Source organism: Bombina bombina, chromosome 6, assembly GCF_027579735.1.
Source record: "Bombina bombina isolate aBomBom1 chromosome 6, aBomBom1.pri, whole genome shotgun sequence".
Classification (NCBI taxonomy): domain Eukaryota; kingdom Metazoa; phylum Chordata; class Amphibia; order Anura; family Bombinatoridae; genus Bombina; species Bombina bombina.
In genome coordinates, this window is record NC_069504.1 from 906,500,357 (window position 1) to 906,524,569 (window position 24,213).

Sequence of the window (24,213 nt, forward strand, 5' to 3'; positions counted from 1 at the left end):
ACGTTTATAAGCGAGATAGGCCTATAGTTGGGGCAATAGGAGGGGTCTTTGTTTGGCTTGGGAATCATAATGATCTCAGCCTCTAAGAATTCTCGCTTAAAGCTTCCTTCTTGTCTGGCAGTGTTAAAAAAACCTAAGGAGCAACGGCAACAGTTCTTCACTATAGGTTTTGTAGAACTGTGCGGGGAATCCGTCTGGGCCAGGGGCCTTAAGGGGTTTGAGACGCTGAATAACCTGCTTAATTTCCAACTGGGTAAACGGGTTGGTCAGAGACTCTTCACTGGTTGTAATTTTATGCGCTTATGTACTGAATAAAACCAATTTTCTTAATGAGCTTAATGTGCTGAGTGGTTACTGATCTTATTTTAATTATTATCTATGTTCACCACTATAATGGTATAAAAATTGTGTAGAGATTTGAACACCTTTAAACGTTAAGTTTCTTAAAACCTCTAAAACCCTCTAGAATTAGATAAATATTAAAAAAAAATATCGAATAAAAGACATAAAAGGATAATAATAAAATAATAAAAAAAATGTAGTAAATAAATAATTTCAAATGATGAAAATTTGTGTATACCATAAGTCCATAAATATAATCACAGTCAAATGAAAGGGGTTTTATATGAATGGCGTTTTATAGTCCCCGGTCACACTTAGACTTTGAATAAATAGTCTTTAAAAGTTCTGTTAAGATAAAAACAGAATTTATGTTTATCTGATAAATTACTTTCTCCAACGGTGTGTCCGGTCCACGGCGTCATCCTTACTTGTGGGATATTCTCTTCCCCAACAGGAAATGGCAAAGAGCCCAGCAAAGCTGGTCACATGATCCCTCCTAGGCTCCGCCTACCCCAGTCATTCGACCGACGTTAAGGAGGAATATTTGCATAGGAGAAACCATATGATACCGTGGTGACTGTAGTTAAAGAAAATAAAATATCAGACCTGATTAAAAAACCAGGGCGGGCCGTGGACCGGACACACCGTTGGAGAAAGTAATTTATCAGGTAAACATAAATTCTGTTTTCTCCAACATAGGTGTGTCCGGTCCACGGCGTCATCCTTACTTGTGGGAACCAATACCAAAGCTTTAGGACACGGATGAAGGGAGGGAGCAAATCAGGTCACCTAAATGGAAGGCACCACGGCTTGCAAAACCCTTCTCCCAAAAATAGCCTCAGAAGAAGCAAAAGTATCAAACTTGTAAAATTTGGTAAAAGTGTGCAGTGAAGACCAAGTCGCTGCCCTACATATCTGATCAACAGAAGCCTCGTTCTTGAAGGCCCATGTGGAAGCCACAGCCCTAGTGGAATGAGCTGTGATTCTTTCAGGAGGCTGCCGTCCGGCAGTCTCGTAAGCCAATCTGATGATGCTTTTAATCCAAAAAGAGAGAGAGGTAGAAGTTGCTTTTTGACCTCTCCTTTTACCAGAATAAACAACAAACAAGGAAGATGTTTGTCTAAAATCCTTTGTAGCATCTAAATAGAATTTTAGAGCGCGAACAACATCCAAATTGTGCAACAACCGTTCCTTCTTTGAAACTGGTTTCGGACACAAAGAAGGCACGACTATCTCCTGGTTAATGTTTTTGTTAGAAACAACTTTTGGAAGAAAACCAGGTTTAGTACGTAAAACCACCTTATCTGCATGGAACACCAGATAAGGAGGAGAACACTGCAAAGCAGATAATTCTGAAACTCTTCTAGCAGAAGAAATTGCAACCAAAAACAAAACTTTCCAAGATAATAACTTAATATCAACGGAATGTAAGGGTTCAAACGGAACCCCCTGAAGAACTGAAAGAACTAAGTTGAGACTCCAAGGAGGAGTCAAAGGTTTGTAAACAGGCTTGATTCTAACCAGAGCCTGAACAAAGGCTTGAACATCTGGCACAGCTGCCAGTTTTTTGTGAAGTAACACAGACAAGGCAGAAATCTGTCCCTTCAAGGAACTTGCAGATAATCCTTTCTCCAATCCTTCTTGAAGAAAGGATAGAATCTTAGGAATCTTTACCTTGTCCCAAGGGAATCCTTTAGATTCACACCAACAGATATATTTTTTCCATATTTTGTGGTAAATTTTTCTAGTTACAGGCTTTCTGGCCTGAACAAGAGTATCAATAACAGAATCTGAGAACCCTCGTTTTGATAAGATCAAGCGTTCAATCTCCAAGCAGTCAGCTGGAGTGAGACCAGATTCGGATGTTCGAACGGACCTTGAACAAGAAGGTCTTGTCTCAAAGGTAGCTTCCATTGTGGAGCCGATGACATATTCACCAGATCTGCATACCAAGTCCTGCGTGGCCACGCAGGAGCTATCAAGATCACCGACGCCCTCTCCTGATTGATCCTGGCTACCAGCCTGGGGATGAGAGGAAACGGCGGGAATACATAAGCTAGTTTGAAGGTCCAAGGTGCTACTAGTGCATCTACTAGAGTCGCCTTGGGATCCCTGGATCTGGACCCGTAGCAAGGAACCTTGAAGTTCTGCCGAGAGGCCATCAGATTCATGTCTGGAATGCCCCACAGTTGAGTAATTTGGGCAAAGATTTCCGGATGGAGTTCCCACTCCCCCGGATGTAATGTCTGACGACTCAGAAAATCCGCTTCCCAATTTTCCACTCCTGGGATGTGGATTGCAGACAGGTGGCAGGAGTGAGTCTCCGCCCATTGAATGATTTTGGTCACTTCTTCCATCGCCAGGGAACTCCTTGTTCCCCCCTGATGGTTGATGTACGCAACAGTCGTCATGTTGTCTGATTGAAACCGTATGAACTTGGCCTTTGCTAGCTGAGGCCAAGCCTTGAGAGCATTGAATATCGCTCTCAGTTCCAGAATATTTATCGGTAGAAGAGATTCTTCCCGAGACCAAAGACCCTGAGCTTTCAGGGATCCATTAGGGAAAGCCCCTAGAGAATAAGGTGTCTAAAACAGTGCCTGCCGATATTATTTAACAAAAATACCCAGATTAAATGATTCCTCAAGGCTAAATATAGGTAATATATGAATCGATTTAGCCCAGAAAATGTCCACAGTCTTAATAAGCCCTTGTGAAGCCCTTATTTACTGTCTGAATAAAAATGGCTTACCGGATCCCATAGGGAAAATGACAGCTTCCAGCATTACATCGTCTTGTTAGAATGTGTCATACCTCAAGCAGCAAAAGACTGCTCACTGTTCCCCCAACTGAAGTTAATTCCTCTCAACAGTCCTGTGTGGAACAGCCATGGATTTTAGTAACGGTTGCTAAAATCATTTTCCTCATACAAACAGAAATCTTCATCTCTTTTCTGTTTCAGAGTAAATAGTACATACCAGCACTATTTTAAAATAACAAACTCTTGATTGAATAATAAAAACTACAGTTAAACACTAAAAAACTCTAAGCCATCTCCGTGGAGATGTTGCCTGTACAACGGCAAAGAGAATGACTGGGGTAGGCGGAGCCTAGGAGGGATCATGTGACCAGCTTTGCTGGGCTCTTTGCCATTTCCTGTTGGGGAAGAGAATATCCCACAAGTAAGGATGACGCCGTGGACCGGACACACCTATGTTGGAGAAAACAGTACCTTGAACATTAAGGCAGAAAATTTTCCTGTATTTTGTAGATTGTAGGTGATCCTGGGTTAGTGAGAGATAATGTTCAAATAAACCAAAGAAAAGGAAGCAATTCTATTTTGATTGCAGTGCCGCTGAAGTGCTGCCTGTTCTCAGCCAGCGATCCCACTGGTCTCGGCTCAGATGCAGTTACATGAAATGAAAGAAAATACAGGCGCACAGGGCACAATTCAAGTGCAGAGTTTTTATTATGTAAATAAGACACACAGTTAGAAACACTTACTAGATTAAAATCAAAATATGCATTGAGAGCATATGCTCCTGGGATTCTCGCAGCACCTGTAGTACCAGGGGGATAGATGTTCTTCTCCCCTCCGTTCACAATAAGAGCAGTTAGGATCCGGAACACCGCCACCCAAGTCTTAGTAACGCTGGTGACCAACAGTACCTTATAACTGCTTTCCCATAAAGTCTTTTGTTTAGTTTGGATGCCTGACGCGTTTCCCCCGACTCCGGTCGGGCTTTTTCAAAGGCTAGATAGATTGGAACTGGCGCCTGTTTGTTTTAAAGGCGTGTTGACCAATCGGGTTTGAGGTGTGCGCTAATTGTCCAATCATTGCTGGGAGTTGTGTGCGCATGTAGAAAGGTCCCGGATTGGGTTTGAAAGCTTGTGTATTTTAACTTCATTGCGTGCAATCACTTGAGCTTTATGCAAAATTTCATACAGAATGCATATCAAATACAGAGAACAAACATAATACACATGTGCAAGATATACTTAGGAAAACGGATGAACAGACTAAAAATATTGTCATTTTTTTACGAACAACAAATGTATTATATATTGAAACATATTATAAGAATGAACTACGGATATACATTGTATGTTTGAAATACTACCTCTGGGTTCACTTACTGTTGTATTAGAGGTTGTGAAAGATCTTTCATATGTTAATTTGAGTGTATAACTAATATACAGCCCCAATAAGGATTTTTGAGCTAAAACATATATGGGAGATAGAACGTAGTAGTGAAACATTACGCTAGATGGAAATATATAAAAAAAAATATATAACATTTTTTATAAAAAATTAATTTAAAAAGTTTTATAAAAATCTGTCCTTTTTTATTTTTATTTTGAAGAGAAAAATTTGTATGATTATTGCTTTATTAGGTAACATGAATTGAATAATTTAAATAAATGAAAGATTGTTTAACTGTACCAATCATCTTTTCTGAATGCATAGACAAGGTTATATTTATAGCGAGTGATCCCTTGGTTTTTATTTATTACTATATGGAAGAATTCTATATAGTTCTTGTGACCTTAAGAATATACAAGTTCCTAAAATCATTTTCTTTAAGTTTTTGGCAGTTGTCAACGGATACCCTGAGAACAAGGTTCAAGGGGGATATGAATTTGTTTTAGGGATATATAATTATTTATAGAAACTGATATGATGAATTAGGTTGGATGAAAAATTAAGGATAGATAAAAATTTAAAAATTTAAATATTAAAAGTTAATATATCTTAAGTTGGTATAAAATAGTATAATTATCTAAATTAAAACTGAATAATTAAAAATTTGGATTTCTTGGGAAAAAACTTTGCTGAAACATTGCTGAAAATAATGCTAGCACTGTGGAGGTTCTAAACGGACAAGGGAACAGAGAAACAAGTGTGTTGTCTTATATGAAGGCCGCCACATCTATATCAATATTTAGCCCTAAGGGCTGTAATATTTTAAGCTTATAAATCCACTTGTAAATCCACTGGATTTATAAGCTTGAAACATTACAGCCCTTAGGGCTAAATATTGATATAGATGTGGTGGCCTTCATATAAGACAACACACTTGTTTCTCAGTTTTAATTTAGATAATTATACTATTTTATACCAACTTAAGATATATTAACTTTTAATATTTAAATTTTTATCTATCCTTAATTTTTCATCCAACCTAATTCATCATATCAGTTTCTATAAATAATTATATATCCCTAAAACAAATTCATATCCCCCTTGAACCTTGTTCTCAGGGCATCCGTTGACAACTGCCAAAAACTTAAAGAAAATGATTTTAGGAACTTGTATATTCTTAAGGTCACAAGAACTATATAGAATTCTTCCATATAGTAATAAATAAAAACCAAGGGATCACTCGCTATAAATATAACCTTGTCTATGCATTCAGAAAAGATGATTGGTACAGTTAAACAATCTTTCATTTATTTAAATTATTCAATTCATGTCACCTAATAAAGCAATAATCATACAAATTTTTCTCTTCCAAATAAAAATGGACAGATTTTTATAAAACTTTTTAAATAAATTTTTTATAAAAATTTTTATATATTTTTTTTATATATTTCCATCTAGCGTAATGTTTCACTACTACGTTCTATCTCCCATATATGTTTTAGCTCAAAAATCCTTATTGGGGCTGTATATTAGTTATACACTCAAATTAACATATGAAAGATTTTTCACAACCTCTAATACAACAGTAAGTGAACCCAGAGGTAGTATTTCAAACATACAATGTATATCCGTAGTTCATTCTTATAATATGTTTCAATATATAATACATTTGTTGTTCGTAACAAATGACAATATTTTTAGTCTGTTCATCAGTTTTCCTAAGTATATCTTGCACATGTGTATTATGTTTGTTCTCTGTATTTGATATGCATTCTGTATGAAATTTTGCATAAAGCTCAAGTGATTGCACGCAATGAAGTTAAAATACACAAGCTTTCAAACCCAATCCGGGACCTTTCTACATGCGCACACAACTCCCAGCAATGATTGGACAATTAGCGCACACCTCAAACCCGATTGGTCAACACGCCTTTAAAACAAACAGGCGCCAGTTCCAATCTATCTAGCCTTTGAAAAAGCCCGACCGGAGTCGGGGGAAACGCGTCAGGCATCCAAACTAAACAAAAGACTTTATGGGAAAGCAGTTATAAGGTACTGTTGGTCACCAGCGTTACTAAGACTTGGGTGACAGGATCCGGAACACCGCCACCCAACTGCTCTTATTGTGAACGGAGGGGAGAACAACATCTATCCCCCTGGTACTACAGGTGCTGCGAGAATCCCAGGAGCATATGCTCTCAATGCATATTTTGATTTTAATCTAGTAAGTGTTTCTAACTGTGTGTCTTATTTACATAATAAAAACTCTGCACTTGAATTGTGCCCTGTGCGCCTGTATTTTCTTTCATTTCATGGTCAGAGACTCTTGTTGTTCCGTCGTTAGAGACGGGAGGTTTAGTGAATCAAGGAATTGTCTAATCTGTTGTGTGGAGGCTGGGGTTGTAATTTCAGTACTCTCAAGGTTGTAGAGTTTGGAGTAATAGTCTGTGAGGGGAGTCTGTGGGTCTTATCGTTGTATAAGATTTGGTGTATGCGAGATGTGCTATTCCGCTGGCGCAATTTATGTGCTAATAAAGTATCTGCCCTGTTGCCTTTATAATAAAATAACTGCTTAAGTTTTGTGAGATTCTCTTGGGTACGTCGCAGCTCTAGGTGATTAATATGCGAGCGCACGGCTGAAATCTGGGAGGTCAGTGCTTCTGTAATGTTGGCTCTGTTAGTGGATTCAAGTAGCCTAAGTTTACAGTGAGCTTGGGCTAGGGTAAGTCCAGCCAGTTTCCTAAGCCGGGCTTGCTTGCGGATAATATAGCCTCTGGCTACCGCCTTAATAGCTCCCCAAAGTGTTTCGTCCGTTGTCTGTCCATTATCGTTAAGTTGGATAAGTTCTGTAAGGTCTCTACGTAACTCTTCCCTAAAGGGAATGTCTGCTAGGATGTTGCGCGGAAGAGACCACCTGCTTTTATGAAGACAGGGGTCGCTGGTGCGTAAGTCCGCCAGGACTGGGTCATGGTCTGACCATGAGCAGAGGGGGATAGTAGATTGGAGCACTGAGTCTAAGGTCGTTGCAGAGCAAAAGATATGATCCAACCTAGAGTAGGTTTTGTAAGCCTGGGAGAAGTGGGTGAAATCCCTATCTGTAGCGTGTAACGATCTCCAAATGTCATAGTACCCAAATTGTACCCAAATGTGGAGAGGAGAGTTAGTTGGGAGGAGGTCTTAGTTGGGGATAGAGTCTTGCGGTCTAATTTAGTGTCCCATATCATGTTATAGTCTCCTGCTATTATAACTCTACCCTGTTTGTGTTGATCAATTAATCTCAGGATTTTCCTAAGGCATGCAGGCTGGTGGGAGTTGGGCAGGTATACTGAAACTAGGGTATGTGTGACATGATCAAGCTTACAAATTACTATAGTGAACCTAGCCTGGGGGTCCCTTAGTATCTGGATTTCCTCGTAAGCTACCCTCCTGTGAATCATAACTGCAGTCCCTCGTGCTTTTTTTGTAAATGAAGAGCACTCTATGGTCGTATATGAACGAGAGTGGAATCTATGGGGAGCATCGGACAACCAGTGTGTTTCTTGCAGAAACACAACGTTGGGGTTGTGATGGTTGAGCATACGGGAGAGTAAGCTCCGCTTAAAGGGAGAGTTTAAGCCTGTGGAGTTATGTGTGTAGACTCGTAGACGGTTCATTTTCCGCTTCTAACCCTGGGGAGTGGGTTGGCAGGAGGAATATCTGGGAGGCTTAGGTCAAAGTCCTGGTAGGTAATGTGTACGGGTTGGGAAGGGAGGGAGGGGTGTTAATCAACACGTAAGGCAGGAATGTACCGACAGTACAGGTGGAAATAGTCCACCTAGGTGGAACCCTGGTGTGGGTTAACCTGTAGGGGGGGGGGGGAGCTAAGGGCAAGTGTATGGGCGGAGGAGCTGGAAGGTCCAGCCCCAATCCATTAACCAAATGAATAGGTAGTGGGAGGGCAATCTAAAGTACGAATAAATGTCAACCTGTGGGCCCCAAGTAGGGCGTAATCAAAACATAACGAACAGTGTGAACACATAAGCCTAACATGAGGCAATAAAATGTAACAAACAATGTAAACACAGAAGCCTAACCTGACAATGTGAACACATAAGCCTAACATGAGGTAATAAAATGTAACAAACAATGTGAACACATAAGCCTAACATGAGACTATAAAATCTGGCCATATATGATCAGAGAATTACATATTTAACACATAAGCCTAACATGAGGCAATAGAATGTAACGAACAATGTGAACATATAAGCCTAACATAAGACAATAAAATGTGGTCATATATGGTCAGAGAATTAAATATTTCAAACAGTACGGGCCCTACTCCGTGACAAGTTAGCACAGCAACAAAAGGGAAGAAGAGTAGAGATAGAATATACCTATCATGTCAGGCCTGTGGTATGTAACATAAGCAAGCTCAAATTTCAGGAGGACAGAGGCTCCGGTTGGGTTGTGTCCATAGGCTGTTGTGTTCTCATCCTCTTTGGCCTTTGTTCCTTAACAGACCATTCGGGAGCAGTGACTCTTAGCTTAGATTGAGCAGCGGGAGGTCCCCTCGGGTCCACTGCCATAAGACCCCATTGCCCAAGGAGAGAAGTCCCTTGAGGGAGAGAAGTCACAGTGAATGTTTTGTTGTCCATTGTTATTATTAGTTTAGTAGGGTAGCCCCACCTGTATTTAATATTTTCCCTGCGAAGGATCAGCGTCACTGGCTGGAAGTATCTTCGGTGCTGTAGAGTGTGTGCGGATAGATCGGGCAGCAGCTGGATGTCCTTGAATCGCTCTGATATCTGTGGCTTCCGAAAAGCCGCCTGCATGAGTCTGTCCTTGAAGAGAAAACTATGGAAGCAGACTATGACGTCTCTCGGTTTATCCTGTGAGACAGTTCTGGGGCGCAAGGCTCTATGAGCTCTTTCCATGGTGTCAGTCAGCCCCTCTGTTGGGCCTAGCAGGTCTTTGAAGAGATCTTTTAAGAAATTTTGAATCTCAGCAGGTTGGATGTCCCTCAGGGATTCCTCGAAACCTTACGTTGTTTCTGCGTGCCCTATCCTCCACATCAGCAAGTTTGAACTCCAGCTGACTAATCTGGTCCGCAAGAGATTCCGAGTAGGACAGCAAGTTTGTGTGGTCAGTGGCAAGATCATCCTGTTTTCATTCCAAAGAGTCCACCCTATCACCAATCTCTGAAATGTCCTTGCGTAGTTCAGCATGGTTGCGCTGGATTTCCTTAGTTATGGAGATAGTTTGGTTTGCAAACATTTTCTTAAGGGTTGCCTCCGTAATTAGGTGTTGTGGTCTGACCGGTGGCATAAGGTCAGGTTGGGAACAGTCCCCCAGAGATTCAGAGTCACTCTGACCTTCGTTGGAGTCTTCAGTCTGGTCTTTGGAAGGTTGCGTGAAATGGTCCAGGACCGTTTTCTTTACTGGTCCTGGTGTTTTCGAATGCCTCCTGGCAGTATGGGGCATTTTCATATGAGAGGTGAGTACCGTATACTAAACAGTTGAGCTTGAATTACAGGTTGTTAAGGAAATTTGTGGGCCCGACAGGCTAACAAAGTGAAAAGAAGAAAATACACATGCACAGTAGTATTACATAACGGAGTAGGGCCAGACGTCCACCTGAGACCTCTACCTCCCCATAGTGGCGCTTATGGGCAGAATGCTACCCTGCAGCACACAATATCTATCAAAAAAGCCGACTCAAATCGGAGGAAGAGGCCAGGTGGGCGCCTTAAACAATTTACCCTTTACTTATAGTGAGGTACCTATATATTCCTTGAGAGAGGTGCCCCCTTCGGACTCAGGGAAGGAGGGCTACGACCCAAAGGAAGGGGAAAAGGAGAGTGGAGGTGACCAGCCCGCGTGAGCAGGCCGGAAAGGAGGAGTCCAAAAGGGGGGGGGGGGTTCAGTAAGATAAAATGAGATTAACACACAAATAGACTCATCAGCATAAAATACATGGAACAGTGACTCTTGCTGACCGATGCACAGGGCGAGAAGCTAAGCTTGCTTTCTCTATTAACTAACCAATTTCAAAAAAGTGCAGCGACCAAGCAAGAGGAACTGGGGTCTAAATAGTATGGTACCCCACCTCCTGCAAGAGAGAGAAAAAAAATGCAAGTTATGTAAAAACACTACACTTAGTATTATTCAAGAATTACAGGGACACCTGAGCTGGCATAGCAGCCTTTGAAATTGTATTGTATGTGTTTCAGTCACCCTATATCCCAGGGGTATCCTCAAGGAACACCTGGGCTGCCCATCAACTTAAAGCGTTATAAATATGACTTTAAGACCGTGTAGGGCTAGCAGAAAGAGAGCTTGTTATGTACTTAATTTATTTTAATTTTTTTTTTCCTTTTTTTTTATTATTTTTCTTCCCTTCCCCCCCCCCCCTTTTTTTTTTTTTTAATCCTTTGTTCTCTTTTATCTAATTTGTTAATGGGTTTTGAGGTATGGCCTTAGAGAGAGTTACAAGAGCAGGAATATTTTAGGGTAGCTCGCAGCTTAGGGTAGGGTGGGTCCAGATTTACTTCAGAAAAATGTACACCAAGATTCTTAGGGACCCCTAGCTATAAATATACAGGGGCCAGACTTACAGGGACCCTAGGGTATCCCTCCTCTGTAGCCTAAGGGGAGGCTCTGGGTTAGTGCCCCTGGTCTGGGGATCAATGCGTCTCTTTGCGGCTATAGGTCTCAAAAGATAGGGAGGGACATAAGTTATGTGAGTCTCGTTAACCAGGTGAGTGTGTGAGAGGAATATAGTGTATGTAATGTGAAATAAAGCACTCCACTCTGTGCCAGGGCTACAGAGGAACAGAAGCTGACGCAGCAGCACAATAAATCACATTTATATGACAATGACTCCTGTTAATAAGGTCAGCAGTAAATAAGAACTAGGTCTGCCTCACAAAAGGCAGTATACTTGAAAAGTCTTATAGGTGTCCTGAGAAGTAGTGACAGGAGGGTGTTGACTGAGGCACCTGCAGCGTGTGGGCACAATTACTGCTGTGAATCTAGACTGTTATGGACTTTAGTAGCAGTTCAGCACAGCAAGAACATGCAGATGTGAGCAGCTACAACTGCTGAGAACTATAGGGTATGGTGTTGAATAGAGAGAGTTCATCAGCTCCTGCCTCTGATGGAATAGAGACTAAATTATGTCCTTGTAACCTGCAGCTAGCAGTTATAGCGGGCCAAACTGGAAGTATCTTATTTTGATAGCTGTGGTATATACCACTGCTCTCTCTATGTAGCAGGTTTCTTAAAATATATGGAGGCCTGCAAGTGTACCAGGTGATCTAGTAACTATATAGGTAGCAGAGAGTTTGAATCGTTAAGGTCAGTTCACTGTCAGTGGCAAGCTGCGTTTGCAGCACTTACTTAACGATGTCTGTGGGGTAACAATGTCCTATCTGTCTTCCGGTCAGCTTGTTTGCCACCTCAGGTACCTCTTAATGTGGATGCCACCTCCGGAGCGGAGCCCCGACCCTCCGGAGGTATAGGGCCTGAAGATGTAAGTCTCCTCCCGCAATCTAGCAGCGTAGAAGTGTCCTCTTTGTCTTGCTGCCAGATTACGGGTCTCAGGCCGGGTACCTGCAAGCAACAGACTCAAATTCTCGCCTTTGGGCTCCAGGAGTCAGGTGGGGTCCTCCGCAAGTATCCACTGTTTGTCTGTGGCTCTGACGATGGCGCTGCTCCACTTAGCCGCAAAGATGGCCGCCGTTCGCGTCAAGTGAGTTTTGTGTAGGTAACTGTCAGGCCTCCAAACCCCGGCTGATCACTGCTGTCTGACTGTCTCCTGGCAGGCACCGCTAGCCGCTTCTCCTATATGTACGACTCCTTACCCACTGTGAAGAAAGGCAGGGATTTTCGGGTCCTCAGATTACAGCCTGCAGTCTTGTTAGTGAGGCGTCCTGCAGCTCTTTTAGCCTCTCAGCCCAAAGGCTCCCGAAAAAGTGATTAGACCTTCCCAAAACTCAGCGGTATAGGTGGGGTATGTCTTAGTGAAGTATATACCCAGGGTTGGAGTTAATGGAAGCTCAATAATTATCTTAAATTGTTAGTAAAATAGAACTAAGGCTCAGAGCTCCCCTTGCACACGTCTGACCTGTATGGCGGTTAGCTCCGCCCCCCGTAACTGTACTTTTACACTTATTTTTGATGTGTTTTGTGACACTTATGTTTCATGTAGCAGTTAACCAGAGCTCTGAGGACTTGGTAATCATTCTAGCGTAAATCGCGATTGTGCTCACGCGTTCACTTTCAACTTGTAATAAGAGCGCTACACCTGATGTGTGCAAACACCTGCAATAAACCCCTTTTTGTTTGTGCATAACCGTTAACGTGCCACTTGTAATCTGGCCCTAAATGGGCAAAGGACAAATGAATAATCCAGGAATTAATCAATTTAGCTTTCGGCTTTTGATTTCAGATTGTGCCTCTAATACTAACTGCACTTATCACAAGTAAAAGAAAAATGATTTAAGTATAGTTTTGTATTTCTGCTGCAAAAAAAAAAAAAAAAAAAAAAAAAAGAAAAAGGGAAAAAGAAAAGAGAAGAGGTTGCATCTGATCACCAGTACTCACAGGCTGCTGTTGCAACAGTCCCAGCTTTCCAGTGCAGAACTTGGTTAAAGGAAAAAGTTAAACTCCTTTTAATTACAAAACACTTAAAGGGACATAATACTCATATGCTAAATCACTTGAAACTGATGCAGTATAACTGTAAAAAGCTGACAGGAAAATATCACCTGAGCATCTCTATTTAAAAAAGGAAGATATTTTACCTCACAATCTCCTCAGTTCTGTGTAAAAAGTTATACTCAGCTGCAGGTAAAAAAAAAAAATAAAAAAAAAAAAATGAAGAAATGAACAGCAGCCAATCAGCATCAGCAGTGCTGAGGTCATGAACTCTTACTGTGATCTCATGAGATTTCATAGTAAGCTTCCTTTACCTGATTGGTGAAATAATATGAGAGTTCACGAGGCTCATCCTTTCAGCTGTCCCAGGACAGACACACTAAAATGCTGCTTAGAAATCCTTTACAATGGGAGGTGGCTACTGAGGAACTTTTGAGGTAAAATATCTTTCTTTTTTACATAGAGATGTTCAGGAGATATTTTCTAGTCAGCTTTTTACAGCTATACTGCATCACTTTCAAGTGTTTAAACATTTGGGTATTATGGCCCTTTAAGTTGTCTTGCTGTACAATAACATCAGCCACGTCCACGTCCCACACTGTAATAATAAAAGTGCTGGGCTTTAAAACGGTATGGAATGTTCTAACTTTTGCTGGGTCCTGCTCCCCTCCTGTTTTGAATCATATGATCGCAGTGACAATCATGTGACTTCCTTTTTTTAACTTTTGTTTACGATCACAACAAGGACGGTTGCCCTGTTTGCGCTTTTGCTTTCTAATAGCCAAACTCCACCAACCATTTGCCTTATTTGGAGTAGCAAATACAGGCTTTAGTCTGCAGCTGACAAAGCTAGCTATGGTCATATTGCTATGCTTATTAGTTTGCAGTTCTTAATTTATCTATTAAAGCCAAATTACAGAAATATATGTAGCAGGGTTAGTCTTGATACGTCTGCAGTGTGCTTTTTCAGGTCTAAGAATCAAAGCCACAATTTACAAAACTAAGTTACATGAAAAAGGGGCACAACGTTTTTTTTTTTTTTTACAACGCATAACTAAACATTTCATATTAAAATCTCACGCCAGGTGATCACTATTGGCTATTAAAACTTATATACGGGCTTTATTTTAAAATTGGGTTTATGGTTTTTTTATTTTTATAATATGTCATGAGAGTCTCAAGCCTTTTTGATTGCCTGTTATAAGTATATATAGGTGTAAAGTGTGTTTAAAACTTTTCTTTTTAATTGTGCTTATACTTCTACCCGCAATACCCTCACAATTTGAAAGAGCAGCCACTTACCTTTCAAATGATGGGTCTTGGGGGTTTCGAGGACTTAAAGTGAATGTTAACTTTCATAATAAAATGCCCGGTTTTAAAAAAACTATTAAATACAGGGACACTTTCATTCATGAAAGATTACATTGCAGCAGATTTTACAAATACTTACCTTCTTCTGAAACGCTGGATCACTGATCCCTCTTGACTGCTTCTTCCTGCTGTACTTACACAGCAATGACGAAACCGGCTTCCTCCAATCAAGGCGTGGCATAACCAGATGGATGCTCCTGGGGGGGAAGTCAGTCAAGTACAGAGGACCTGCAGGCGGGGGATCGGCGATCCGGTGTTTCAGGAGAAGAAGGTAAGTATTTGTAAAATCTGGTGCAATGTAAACTTTCAGAAATGAAAGTGCCCCTGCTTTTAATAGTTTTAAAAAACAAAAACAAAAAAAAACAAAAAAAAACAAACAGGCACTTTATCATGAAAGTTGACTAAACCGACTTCCCCCAATCACAGCTTTCCCCCTAAGAGCATCCATCTGGTTATGCCACGCCTTGATTGGAGGAAGCCGGTTTCGTCATTGCTGTGTAAGTACAGCAGGAAGAAGCAGGCAGGGGGGGGGGGAATTGGTGATCCAGCGTTTCAGGAGAAGAAGGTAAGTATTTGTAAAATCCGCTGCAATGTAATCTTTCATGAATGAAAGTGTCCCTGTATTTAATAGTTTTTTTAAAAACCGGGCATTTTATCATGAAAGTTAACATTCACTTTAAGTCCTCGAAACCCCCAAGACCCATCATTTGAAAGGTAAGTGCCTGCTCTTTCAAATTGTGAGGGTATTGCGGGTAAAAGTATAAGCACAATTAAAAAGAAAAGTTTTAAACACACTTTACACACATACATGTTTCATGTAACTTAGTTTTGTAAATTGTGGCTTTGATTCTTAGACCTGAAAAAGCACACTGCAGACGTATCAAGACTAACCCTGCTACATATATTTCTGTAATTTGGCTTTAACAGATAAATTAAGAACGGCAAACTAATAAACTTAGCAATATGACCATAGCTAGCCTTGTCAGCTGCAGACTAAAGCCTGTATTTGCTACTCCAAATAAGGCAAATGGTTGGTAGAGTTTGGCTATTAGAAAGCAAAAGCGCAAACAGGGAACAAAAGTTAAAAAAGGAAGTCACATGATTGTCACTGCGATCATATGATTCAAAACAGGAGGGGAGTAGGACCCAGCAAAAGTTAGAACATTCCATGCCGTTTTAAAGCCCAGCACTTTTACTACAGCGTGGGACGTGGCTGATGTTATTCTACTGTTTTGTAATTACAAGGAGTTTAACTTTTTCCTTTAACCAAGTTCTGCACTGGAAAGCTGGGACTGTTGCAACAGCAGCCTGAGAGTACTGGTGATCAGATGCAACCTCTTCTCTTTTTTTTTGCAGTTTTACTTGTGATAAGTGCAGTTAGTATTAGAGACACAATCTGAAATCAAAAGCCGAAAGCTAACTTGATTAATTCCTGGATTATTCATTTGTCCTTTGCCAATTTAGGGCCAGATTACAAGTGGCGCGTTAACGGTTACACGCAAACAAAAAGGGGTTTATTGCAGGTGTTTGCACACGTCAGGTGTAGCGCTCTAATTACATGTTGAAAGTGAACGCGATTTATGCTAGAATGATTACCAAGTCCTCAGAGCTCTGGTTAACTGTTACATGAAACAAAAAAGTTGACATTCACTCTAAGGGAGCTGAAATCAAAGAGTTTGAATACGGGCGGAGGAAGCGATGCAGCGGCTCTCAGGATTAAAAGGTAAGTTTTTGAAGAAAGCGCTTGAAATGTCAATTTTGATGAATTAAAGTGCCCTTGTTTTTAATAGGATTATTAAAAAACGGGCACTAACTAGTCAAAATTGACCTTCACTTTAAGTGTATTTAAAAGAATAATTTTGCTACCAAACTTTTTAAGTTTTTGCACTTTCAAAGAAAGTCCAGGGAGACACCCCTTAAAAACCCTCATGAGTAGGGTTACTTTATCTCCTTTGCTGTGGAGAAGAAAAGGACAGATGTAAATAGGCATTTTTTTAAAAAACAATCACTGTGCATCATGCAGATAAAAACTGCATATATGCATTATTTTTTAAAAACAAACAAACAAAAAAAACCTTGCAGATGTAAATTACAGGAAAAGAATGTAAAATAAAAGTGCATTACCTTTATTAAAACATTTCATCTGGCATCTATGCTTTTAATTTAATAGCTCATTTTTTTTTTTTTTATATAGAAAAAAAGGTCAAACAGTCCAGAGAGATAGCAGTCAGTAGTAAACTTCCAAGAGCTGACAGTTTGTCAAACTCAGCTGGAGCATACATATTCTCACAGCAGACCACTGGTTTTCAAACCTGTACTCAGGCCTCCCTAACGGGCCACATTTTGTGGATATCTGAACTAGAGCATGGGTGAACATTTCAGTTTATTAGGAAACATGGTTATTTTACCTGCTCTCATCCAACGTAATCCTGAAAACCTGACCTGTTGGAGGCCTGAGGAAAGGTGTGAAAACCAGTGCAGTAGAAGGAGTATAAAGCTTTTGGATACAATGCCGACTTCAACAAATACTTTTTCCTCTAGGAACACATTGTCTGAGCATTTCAGGACCCAGTCATATTACAATTACCAATACCATATTAAAAGCAGGAATCCTATACAGCTTATACTTTTTTTCTACAAACCATATTAATAGTGCAGAACTGAAATGCTATGCTGTTCTCTTACAAACACAGAATGTTGGCTTTCTTGTGTCTTATTTCTGAGGTGTTACTGATCTCTCCAGTCACACTGAACAATACCAGCTATAGTGCATTTGCTGGTTACACCTAATGATATCAGGTGCCTCTGGGAGAAGGATAAGCTATCTGTTGTTCAGAGAACAGCTGTCAGGCATTTAAAGGGACAGTCCAGTCAAAATGGAACTTTCATGATTCAGATAGGGCACGCAATTTTATACAACATTCCAATTTTCTTTTAGCATCAAATTTGCTTTGTTCTCTTGGTACTCGTTGTTGAAATCTAAAGCTAGGTAGGCTCATATCCTAATTTCTAAGCACTTGAAGGGCCGCCTTATCCCAGGGCATTTTTACAGTTTTTCACAACTAGACAGCACTAGTTCATGTGGGTCATATAGATGGCATTGTGCTCACTTCTGTGGAGTTATTTATGAGTCAACACCGATTGGCTAAAATGACAGTCTATCAAAATAACTGAAATAAGTGGGTGGTCTTCAGAGGCTTAGACAAGGTAATTATAAATGGATTAACTATCTTTTTAAACAAACATTTTCAAGTAGACTGTCCCTTTAAGGGAGAAGTGTTTCTATTATATTAAATTGCACTGATAACCAACAGAAGATTTATTCCATTTGGGCACAACTAACACCTTGTACTTTACAAATAAAGACATCAGGGTTCTCCATGGAAAATTTGGCCAGCCAGGTGGCATTATCAAGCAGCAGTGTAATACTTTCTAATATTATGTTTTCGGCTATCCAAAGCACAAATTAATTGCATAATATAATAAATGTATTAAATGATAATTTGAGCGATAAACATTGAAAAACTTTAGTATTAGCTAATTTTAGCAAAATAAAATGTTTTCAAGCATTTAAAACTGCTATTTTCTTAGCAAAATTTGCATAGTTTTGCAGTTCATGCACACACCTCTTAAGTTAAAAAATCCTTTCAAGAATGCTTATCTTCTTTGTTGTGGCCAGTTAGAAACTGGTAAAATGACCTTTACTAATCAAGCAGTTGTGTAGAATGTTGCAGGATCCACTCTGGCCTCTTTGGGGCAGTGCAGAAACCATAGTTTTTGACTGATAAAGGGACACATAAGTCGTCATTATTACTGGAACTGTAGATCTCCAGCATATTACAGAAAAATTATCGAAGATAAATATTGAAAGTACATTACAAAGTCTATCTTACTAAACATAAGTAAACTTTTTACGAGAAATTAAAAATTGATTACGTTTACATTATTTTAGTTTTCCGAGAACAAACTCAAAAAACAGGAAGCTTCAAATGCCAAATATATTAATTCATGACATATTTGCTACAAACGTGTAAAACAATGTACAAATGAATTCCTGCATTTTAAACTCAAGCTAGAGGTTATAGAGAATCAAATACTGAATGCTATGAATTAGCTTTGTGCACAGATCTGTATATTCCATCATTCCCATAATCACACGAACTTGTGCGATAACTGAGCACTTGCATATTTCACATCGTTACCTGCACATCGCTGAGTTCCACCCGGAGGTACAACTCATGGTGCCTCTGTGCCCAAAACACCTGCGGGGTCAGACTCATCCCGGTACCTTTCTCACAGTCCGAGTCCTGCTGCTAGAACAATCCGACCGACAGGGCAGAAGGTCTGTCATGACGTCAACTAAAGGTGGAGCTTAAGGTGAAAAAACGGCCATATTGCTTGAGGGCTGCATACCAATGTCTCACCTGGATCATCTGGATGGCTTTAGAAGAAACACGTACAGACATATTGAGTAATGGAAGTTTACCAACTTCCAAAGACCAAAGAAGTCGGGCAACATTAAAGATTTGCGCATGCGTGCCATTTTTGCAGATCCCCTTCCTTGATTGGCAAAATATATTTGGAGTGAGGGCCAGTACATCATTTTAGATGGCTTTCCCAGAACAATTTCTAAGGAAAATGTTTAATATTACATTTGTGATAAACACCAGAATAAATAAAATATAAAAACAAACTGCACTTTCTTTCTAACCATATAGTAAATTCAGTGACAATAATACATATAATAGTATAATATTCAACAATCTGTAATGCGTATTTCATCTTATTTGGTAGCATTGGTAACATAAAACATGCATTAGACTTATTAAAAATGGATCAACACACATTTTAGTTAACTTATTATTTTAACCTTCTGTATCATACGCAATACTTGGTGTTATTCAGCCCCACTCCATAACTTGCTTACACTATATTATTATACATGTATCCTTTAAAGAAATAATAAAATAGTTTACAGCTAAAAAGCAGTACATTTCTAAAAAATGTTTTTATATTGCGCATTATTATTATTATTATTATTATAGAATTGCTTATTATTTTTCAGTTGTAATATTTAGTCTTTGAGCATATACAGCCACCCATACTGTTCAACAATGGTTGTCATGACACCCAGAAAGTTGTCCCCCCAGTCCCCTTCGGTTTTGAACGCCCGCCCTCTTTCTTCCAGGAAGCGGAAGTGAGCAGGAGCAGCAGCTGCAGCAGCAACAGCAACACGGGGATTGGGAGTGCAAGAGAAGCCAAGTCATAGCGGGACAGAGTGCAGAAGCTGGGCCCGGTTGCTTACATTCTTCTTCCCCATGCTAGGTGAGTACAGGTGGCATTTATAGTATCATAGGGGGCACTGCGTGATAGTGTGCACTTAGGCTCTCAGGGCGGGGAGCTGCTCCTGCTGTGTAGACAATATATTATTCGCTTATAATTCAATGAATTTGGCCTTGAGATAATTCTTATCTCTAAATCATGTTAGTCCACGAAGCAAATTGGCTATGCTAGGGAGAGCCCTCAATGATAACAGTGATCTGGCTCTTCTGGATTACCTAGTTCTTGGAGGGATGGTTTTGATAATTGGAGAGTCATTTTACTTTTTAATTTAAGAACTGCCCAAGACTGAGACTATGTTACCAATTTACAGTTAAAGGGACATATAAGTGTACAAATAAAATGCTCTGCTATTTTAGAACATTTTATTCTTGCATAGAAATATGTATTTACCTCTGCATAGAGGCACTACTGGGAGCTAGCTAAACACCTCTGGTTAGTCAATGGCAAAAGGCATATGTGTATACACACTAATCACCAGTAGCTACAAGTAGTATATAGGTGCTCTATAGCCTTATTAGGTATGCTTTTCAGTGACAGTGACTGAAGTAAATTTGATAAGACATACATTATATGGTATCTAAACATTGTATGCTCTATATGAATCAGACTGGTTTTAGTTTTGACTTTCATGTTCCTTTTAATGTTAAGTGTAGTAAAGCTCTTATAATTTATGTCAGGGTTTGATATGTCAGTGGAACCATAATTCCTGTATATTGTCTGATTCCTAAGTTTTGACATTTGTTCGTCATATATCCATATGTGAAGGTCTTTACTGACTTCAAATGATAAGCTTTTTCCTAATGCTAGATACATTTACCAACCCTGGTTTATAGAATTTATAGTATACTAGTTAGTCAAATCTACAACATATTGTATGTTTAAAAAATATTTTACCCCAACTCCTGTTGCCACTGCTGTTGTTAGATCATTACTTGACAGCTTTATATAATATAGGTACCAGCAACACTTGAGAACTAGACCAGGGCATGCATTTATATTTATGTGTATGATAGAAGTAAAGCCAAATGTGGTTATTAAATTAGGCTCTTGTTTGTTAAAGGACCAGTAAATACAGTAGATTTGCATAATCAACATATACATAATACAAATGCAATGTGATTGCACTTAGTTTAAACTTCAAATGAGTAGTAGAGTTTTTTTCTAACACATTTCAGTTATGTCTATTTCCAACCCCCCTGTAGCATGTGACAGCCATCAGCCAATCACTAATGCATATATGCACATTTTGTAAATTCTTGTACATGCTCAGTATGAGCTGGTGACTCAAAAAGTGTAAATATAAAAAGACTGCACATTTTGTTAATGGAAGTAAATTGGAAAGTTGTTTAAAATTGCATGTCCTATCTGAATCATGAAAGTTTAATTTTGACTTGAGTGTCCCTTTAAGCTTCACTTGTAACAATTGTAATTTTCTTTTGTTCCAGAAGGATGCAACATGGCGGCAGCTATGGAAACCGAACAGGTTGGGGTAGAGATCTTTGAATCAGCAGCCAGCCATGAAAGCCCAGAGACCAATGGGGGCGATATAAAACCAGAGCCCTATTTTGTTGAGCGTCACTCTTGGAGTCAAATGAGGAAACTTCTGGCAGACACTAGGAAGTATCATGGATACATGATGGCCAAAGCACCTCACAGCTTTACATTTGTTAAGAGGAACGATCCTGAAAGCCCTCACTCTGATCGCATGTACTACCTGGGTATGTGAGAACCCATTTTTACCTTATGCGCTACTTATCATACAAAGTTTGATATCATTATGTCTTTCTTTTGTACATGATTAATAAAACTGTCAGTGGACGTATTGCACAGATAACTAAAAATTGTACGCATACAGGTAGAATACTTAAGCAGCAAATAATCATAAATCATCTGATATTTCAGTGTAGAAAAAAAATGTCTCTGATTTGATATATATATTATTGTACTATATCAGGTCTTTATCATTTTCACCTTGATGAAGGTTGATGCAAACTGTGTGCCCTGCTTATAAGGGTTGTCTCCGATTCTTTCTATAAGTGATGTAATCTTTCACCACTGTACAAAAAGTCAGTATAGTAAATATGAGGCTTAACAAATGTCATGGTCTATTCCTTATTACTTAAATCACTACACTCATTTTTCAATTTTAGGCTATATTAGGGCAGATGTCTTATCCATACTGATTGTGTGAAAGAGGATGATAAAGTTTATGCACAGTACCTATATAAATGAGGCTAGTGTGTTTTGTCTATTCTTCCTTTGTAACGAGTACTGATGCTGTGTGCTCTATGTGGGTACACAAGGTACTTATGCACAGGCTACCATAGGTCAGTAATGACATTTTCCATACTGCTTGTGTATGCGAAAACAAACATTGGCTATCTTGAGGTTTGATATTTCTTTTTTGTTTTGTGTTAAATATAAAGTCTGATGCTGTTTTGTTGTGTTTTATGTAGGTTAGTAGCTAAAGGGGCTCAACACACCGATTTTAAATTAAAGTGATGGTAAATTCATATCTACTTTTCACTATATTAAAGATTTAATTCATAAATATACTTTGAGATGTGATGAAACGTGCTGCCAAGACCGCAGCAGTAAACAGGGAATCGCTATGCAATAGAGGATTCACTCTTTACTTGAAGCTGCTGTTGGATATTCAGTACAACTGCACAGTTTGGAGTCTTTACTTACAGTCCTTTAAAGCAGCGGCGCGGGAGAGCCTCAGATGCTTATATCATCTGGTAATTGCTGACATGAAACAAGCCCCACTGGCTCTGAGCAGATGTGGTATTTACAATGCTGGTGCACTGACAATATCTAGCTATGCTTCTCTTGCATGCGCAGAGAAAAATGTTAAAGGGACTGTATACACCAATTTTCATAAAATTGTATGTAAAAAAACTACTATAAAGAAAAATGTACACAGATAATGATTTTAAAATCCAATATAAAACCTTTTAAAAACTTACTTAGAAGCTCCTAATTTAGCACTGTTGAGGAGGTTAGGCTGGGACACCCACTTAAAGGGGCTGGGAAAGCAGGAAGAGCAGTTACTCCCCCACTCCCCTGCATATAAAACATGTCTTATTACACAACCAGGAGTCTCTAGACATCTCTATACGTCTAAAACTTTGGGTCTTGGTTAGGAATCTGAAAATCAGCAAAATATTATTTAAAAATAAGCAAAATTATACATTTTTACAAAAACACTCTCAAATGGGCTATATAAATGGATCATCTATAAAACATTTATGCAAAGAAAAATCTATTGTACAATGTCCCTTTAACACTAAAACAGTGATAACTTTTACTAGAAACATTTTTGCCAATACATGTATATTGCAAATATGTTTTTATTTGAAGGGGTAATTCATCTAGGTGCATTTCAATTTTGACAGGAATGTCCCTTTAAATTTATGGTAAACTATCCCCTTTATTAAAACATCCATAATGTTAGCAATATTTTAGATGGAGTTTAATTTATCAGTTGTAATGAAGATGCGCTATAACTTACTTTTTTTTTTTTTGAATAATATTTTTTTATTGAGGTATTGAGTTATAACAACAAGATAAAAAATATGTCCAGTCTCAAGTCATAGTTAACAGAAGTGATTATACAATTCTTGTACAGGTAATAAACTTAAGCTAAGGCATTGAAGTGTAAGCATTATAATTATGAGTGCTATGTGTAGCTCATAGCGGTATTGTATACAAATGAGTAAAAACTTCCATAGTGCAAAGAAACATATTCAACAAAGAGAGAATTGCTGCCGGAATAAATTATAATACTGTGTCTGTAGTTTTGATCCTGTAGTAAATGATATGAAGCGTTAACTATACAAGAGGTTAATGTATACCGAAGATGGGTGGCTGGAACATATAATAAAGAAACCTCTTTTTTTATCTTTAATAATAATAAGAATGATCCCCAAGTTGCAGTGTTTATCATAAAATAGTGTTTATTTAGAGCATCCTGAGGCAAAGCGGGGGTTAGTGATATGAGTTTATTGGGGTAAGGGAGAGACAGCGGACAAGAGCCGCTCAAAATTAGAGTAAAGGGAGGGGGGGGGCGGGGCCAGTTAGAATGTCTATCCAACAGAACTCTTGGGTCTCTACACTTTATGGTTAATATATGGGTGGTATCAAGGAAAAGAAGTTATGTGTTCACACAGTTAATAATATATGACTATTTGGACTCGGAGTGTAGAGACAGGAGGTAGGGGCTATTTCAGATGAGGTCCCAAAAATCTAGGGCTAATAGTTTTAAGGAGAGAGATGAGATATTACTATGAGTACACTCAGAATGGGCCCACATACTGCAGGTCTGAAATTGTGGTGTCAATAGCCCCTATGAACCAGCACAGGGAATATCTAAG

The 24,213-nt window shown here is 39.2% G+C and overlaps 2 protein-coding genes across 3 annotated transcripts in view; one reads left to right on the forward strand and one right to left on the reverse strand.

The window, feature by feature from the left end:
- The window catches only part of HACD3 (3-hydroxyacyl-CoA dehydratase 3), a 134,270-nt gene extending 115,341 nt beyond the window's left edge, over nt 1-18,929 (reverse strand). The window contains exon 1 of the mRNA XM_053719579.1: nt 18,697-18,929. Coding sequence (XP_053575554.1) covers nt 18,697-18,774 — 78 coding nt within the window. The 5' untranslated portion in view covers nt 18,775-18,929. The remainder of the gene's footprint in view (nt 1-18,696) is intronic.
- The window catches only part of DPP8 (dipeptidyl peptidase 8), a 352,338-nt gene continuing 344,255 nt past the window's right edge, over nt 16,131-24,213 (forward strand). Inside the window, exons 1-3 of one of the 2 annotated variants that reach the window (XM_053718538.1) lie at nt 16,131-16,217; nt 19,683-19,819; nt 21,286-21,555. In XM_053718538.1, coding sequence (XP_053574513.1) covers nt 19,813-19,819; nt 21,286-21,555 — 277 coding nt within the window. In that variant the 5' untranslated portion in view covers nt 16,131-16,217; nt 19,683-19,812. Of the gene's footprint in view, nt 16,218-19,682; nt 19,820-21,282; nt 21,556-24,213 lie in introns of both variants that reach the window. The other variant, XM_053718537.1, reaches the window with a different exon arrangement.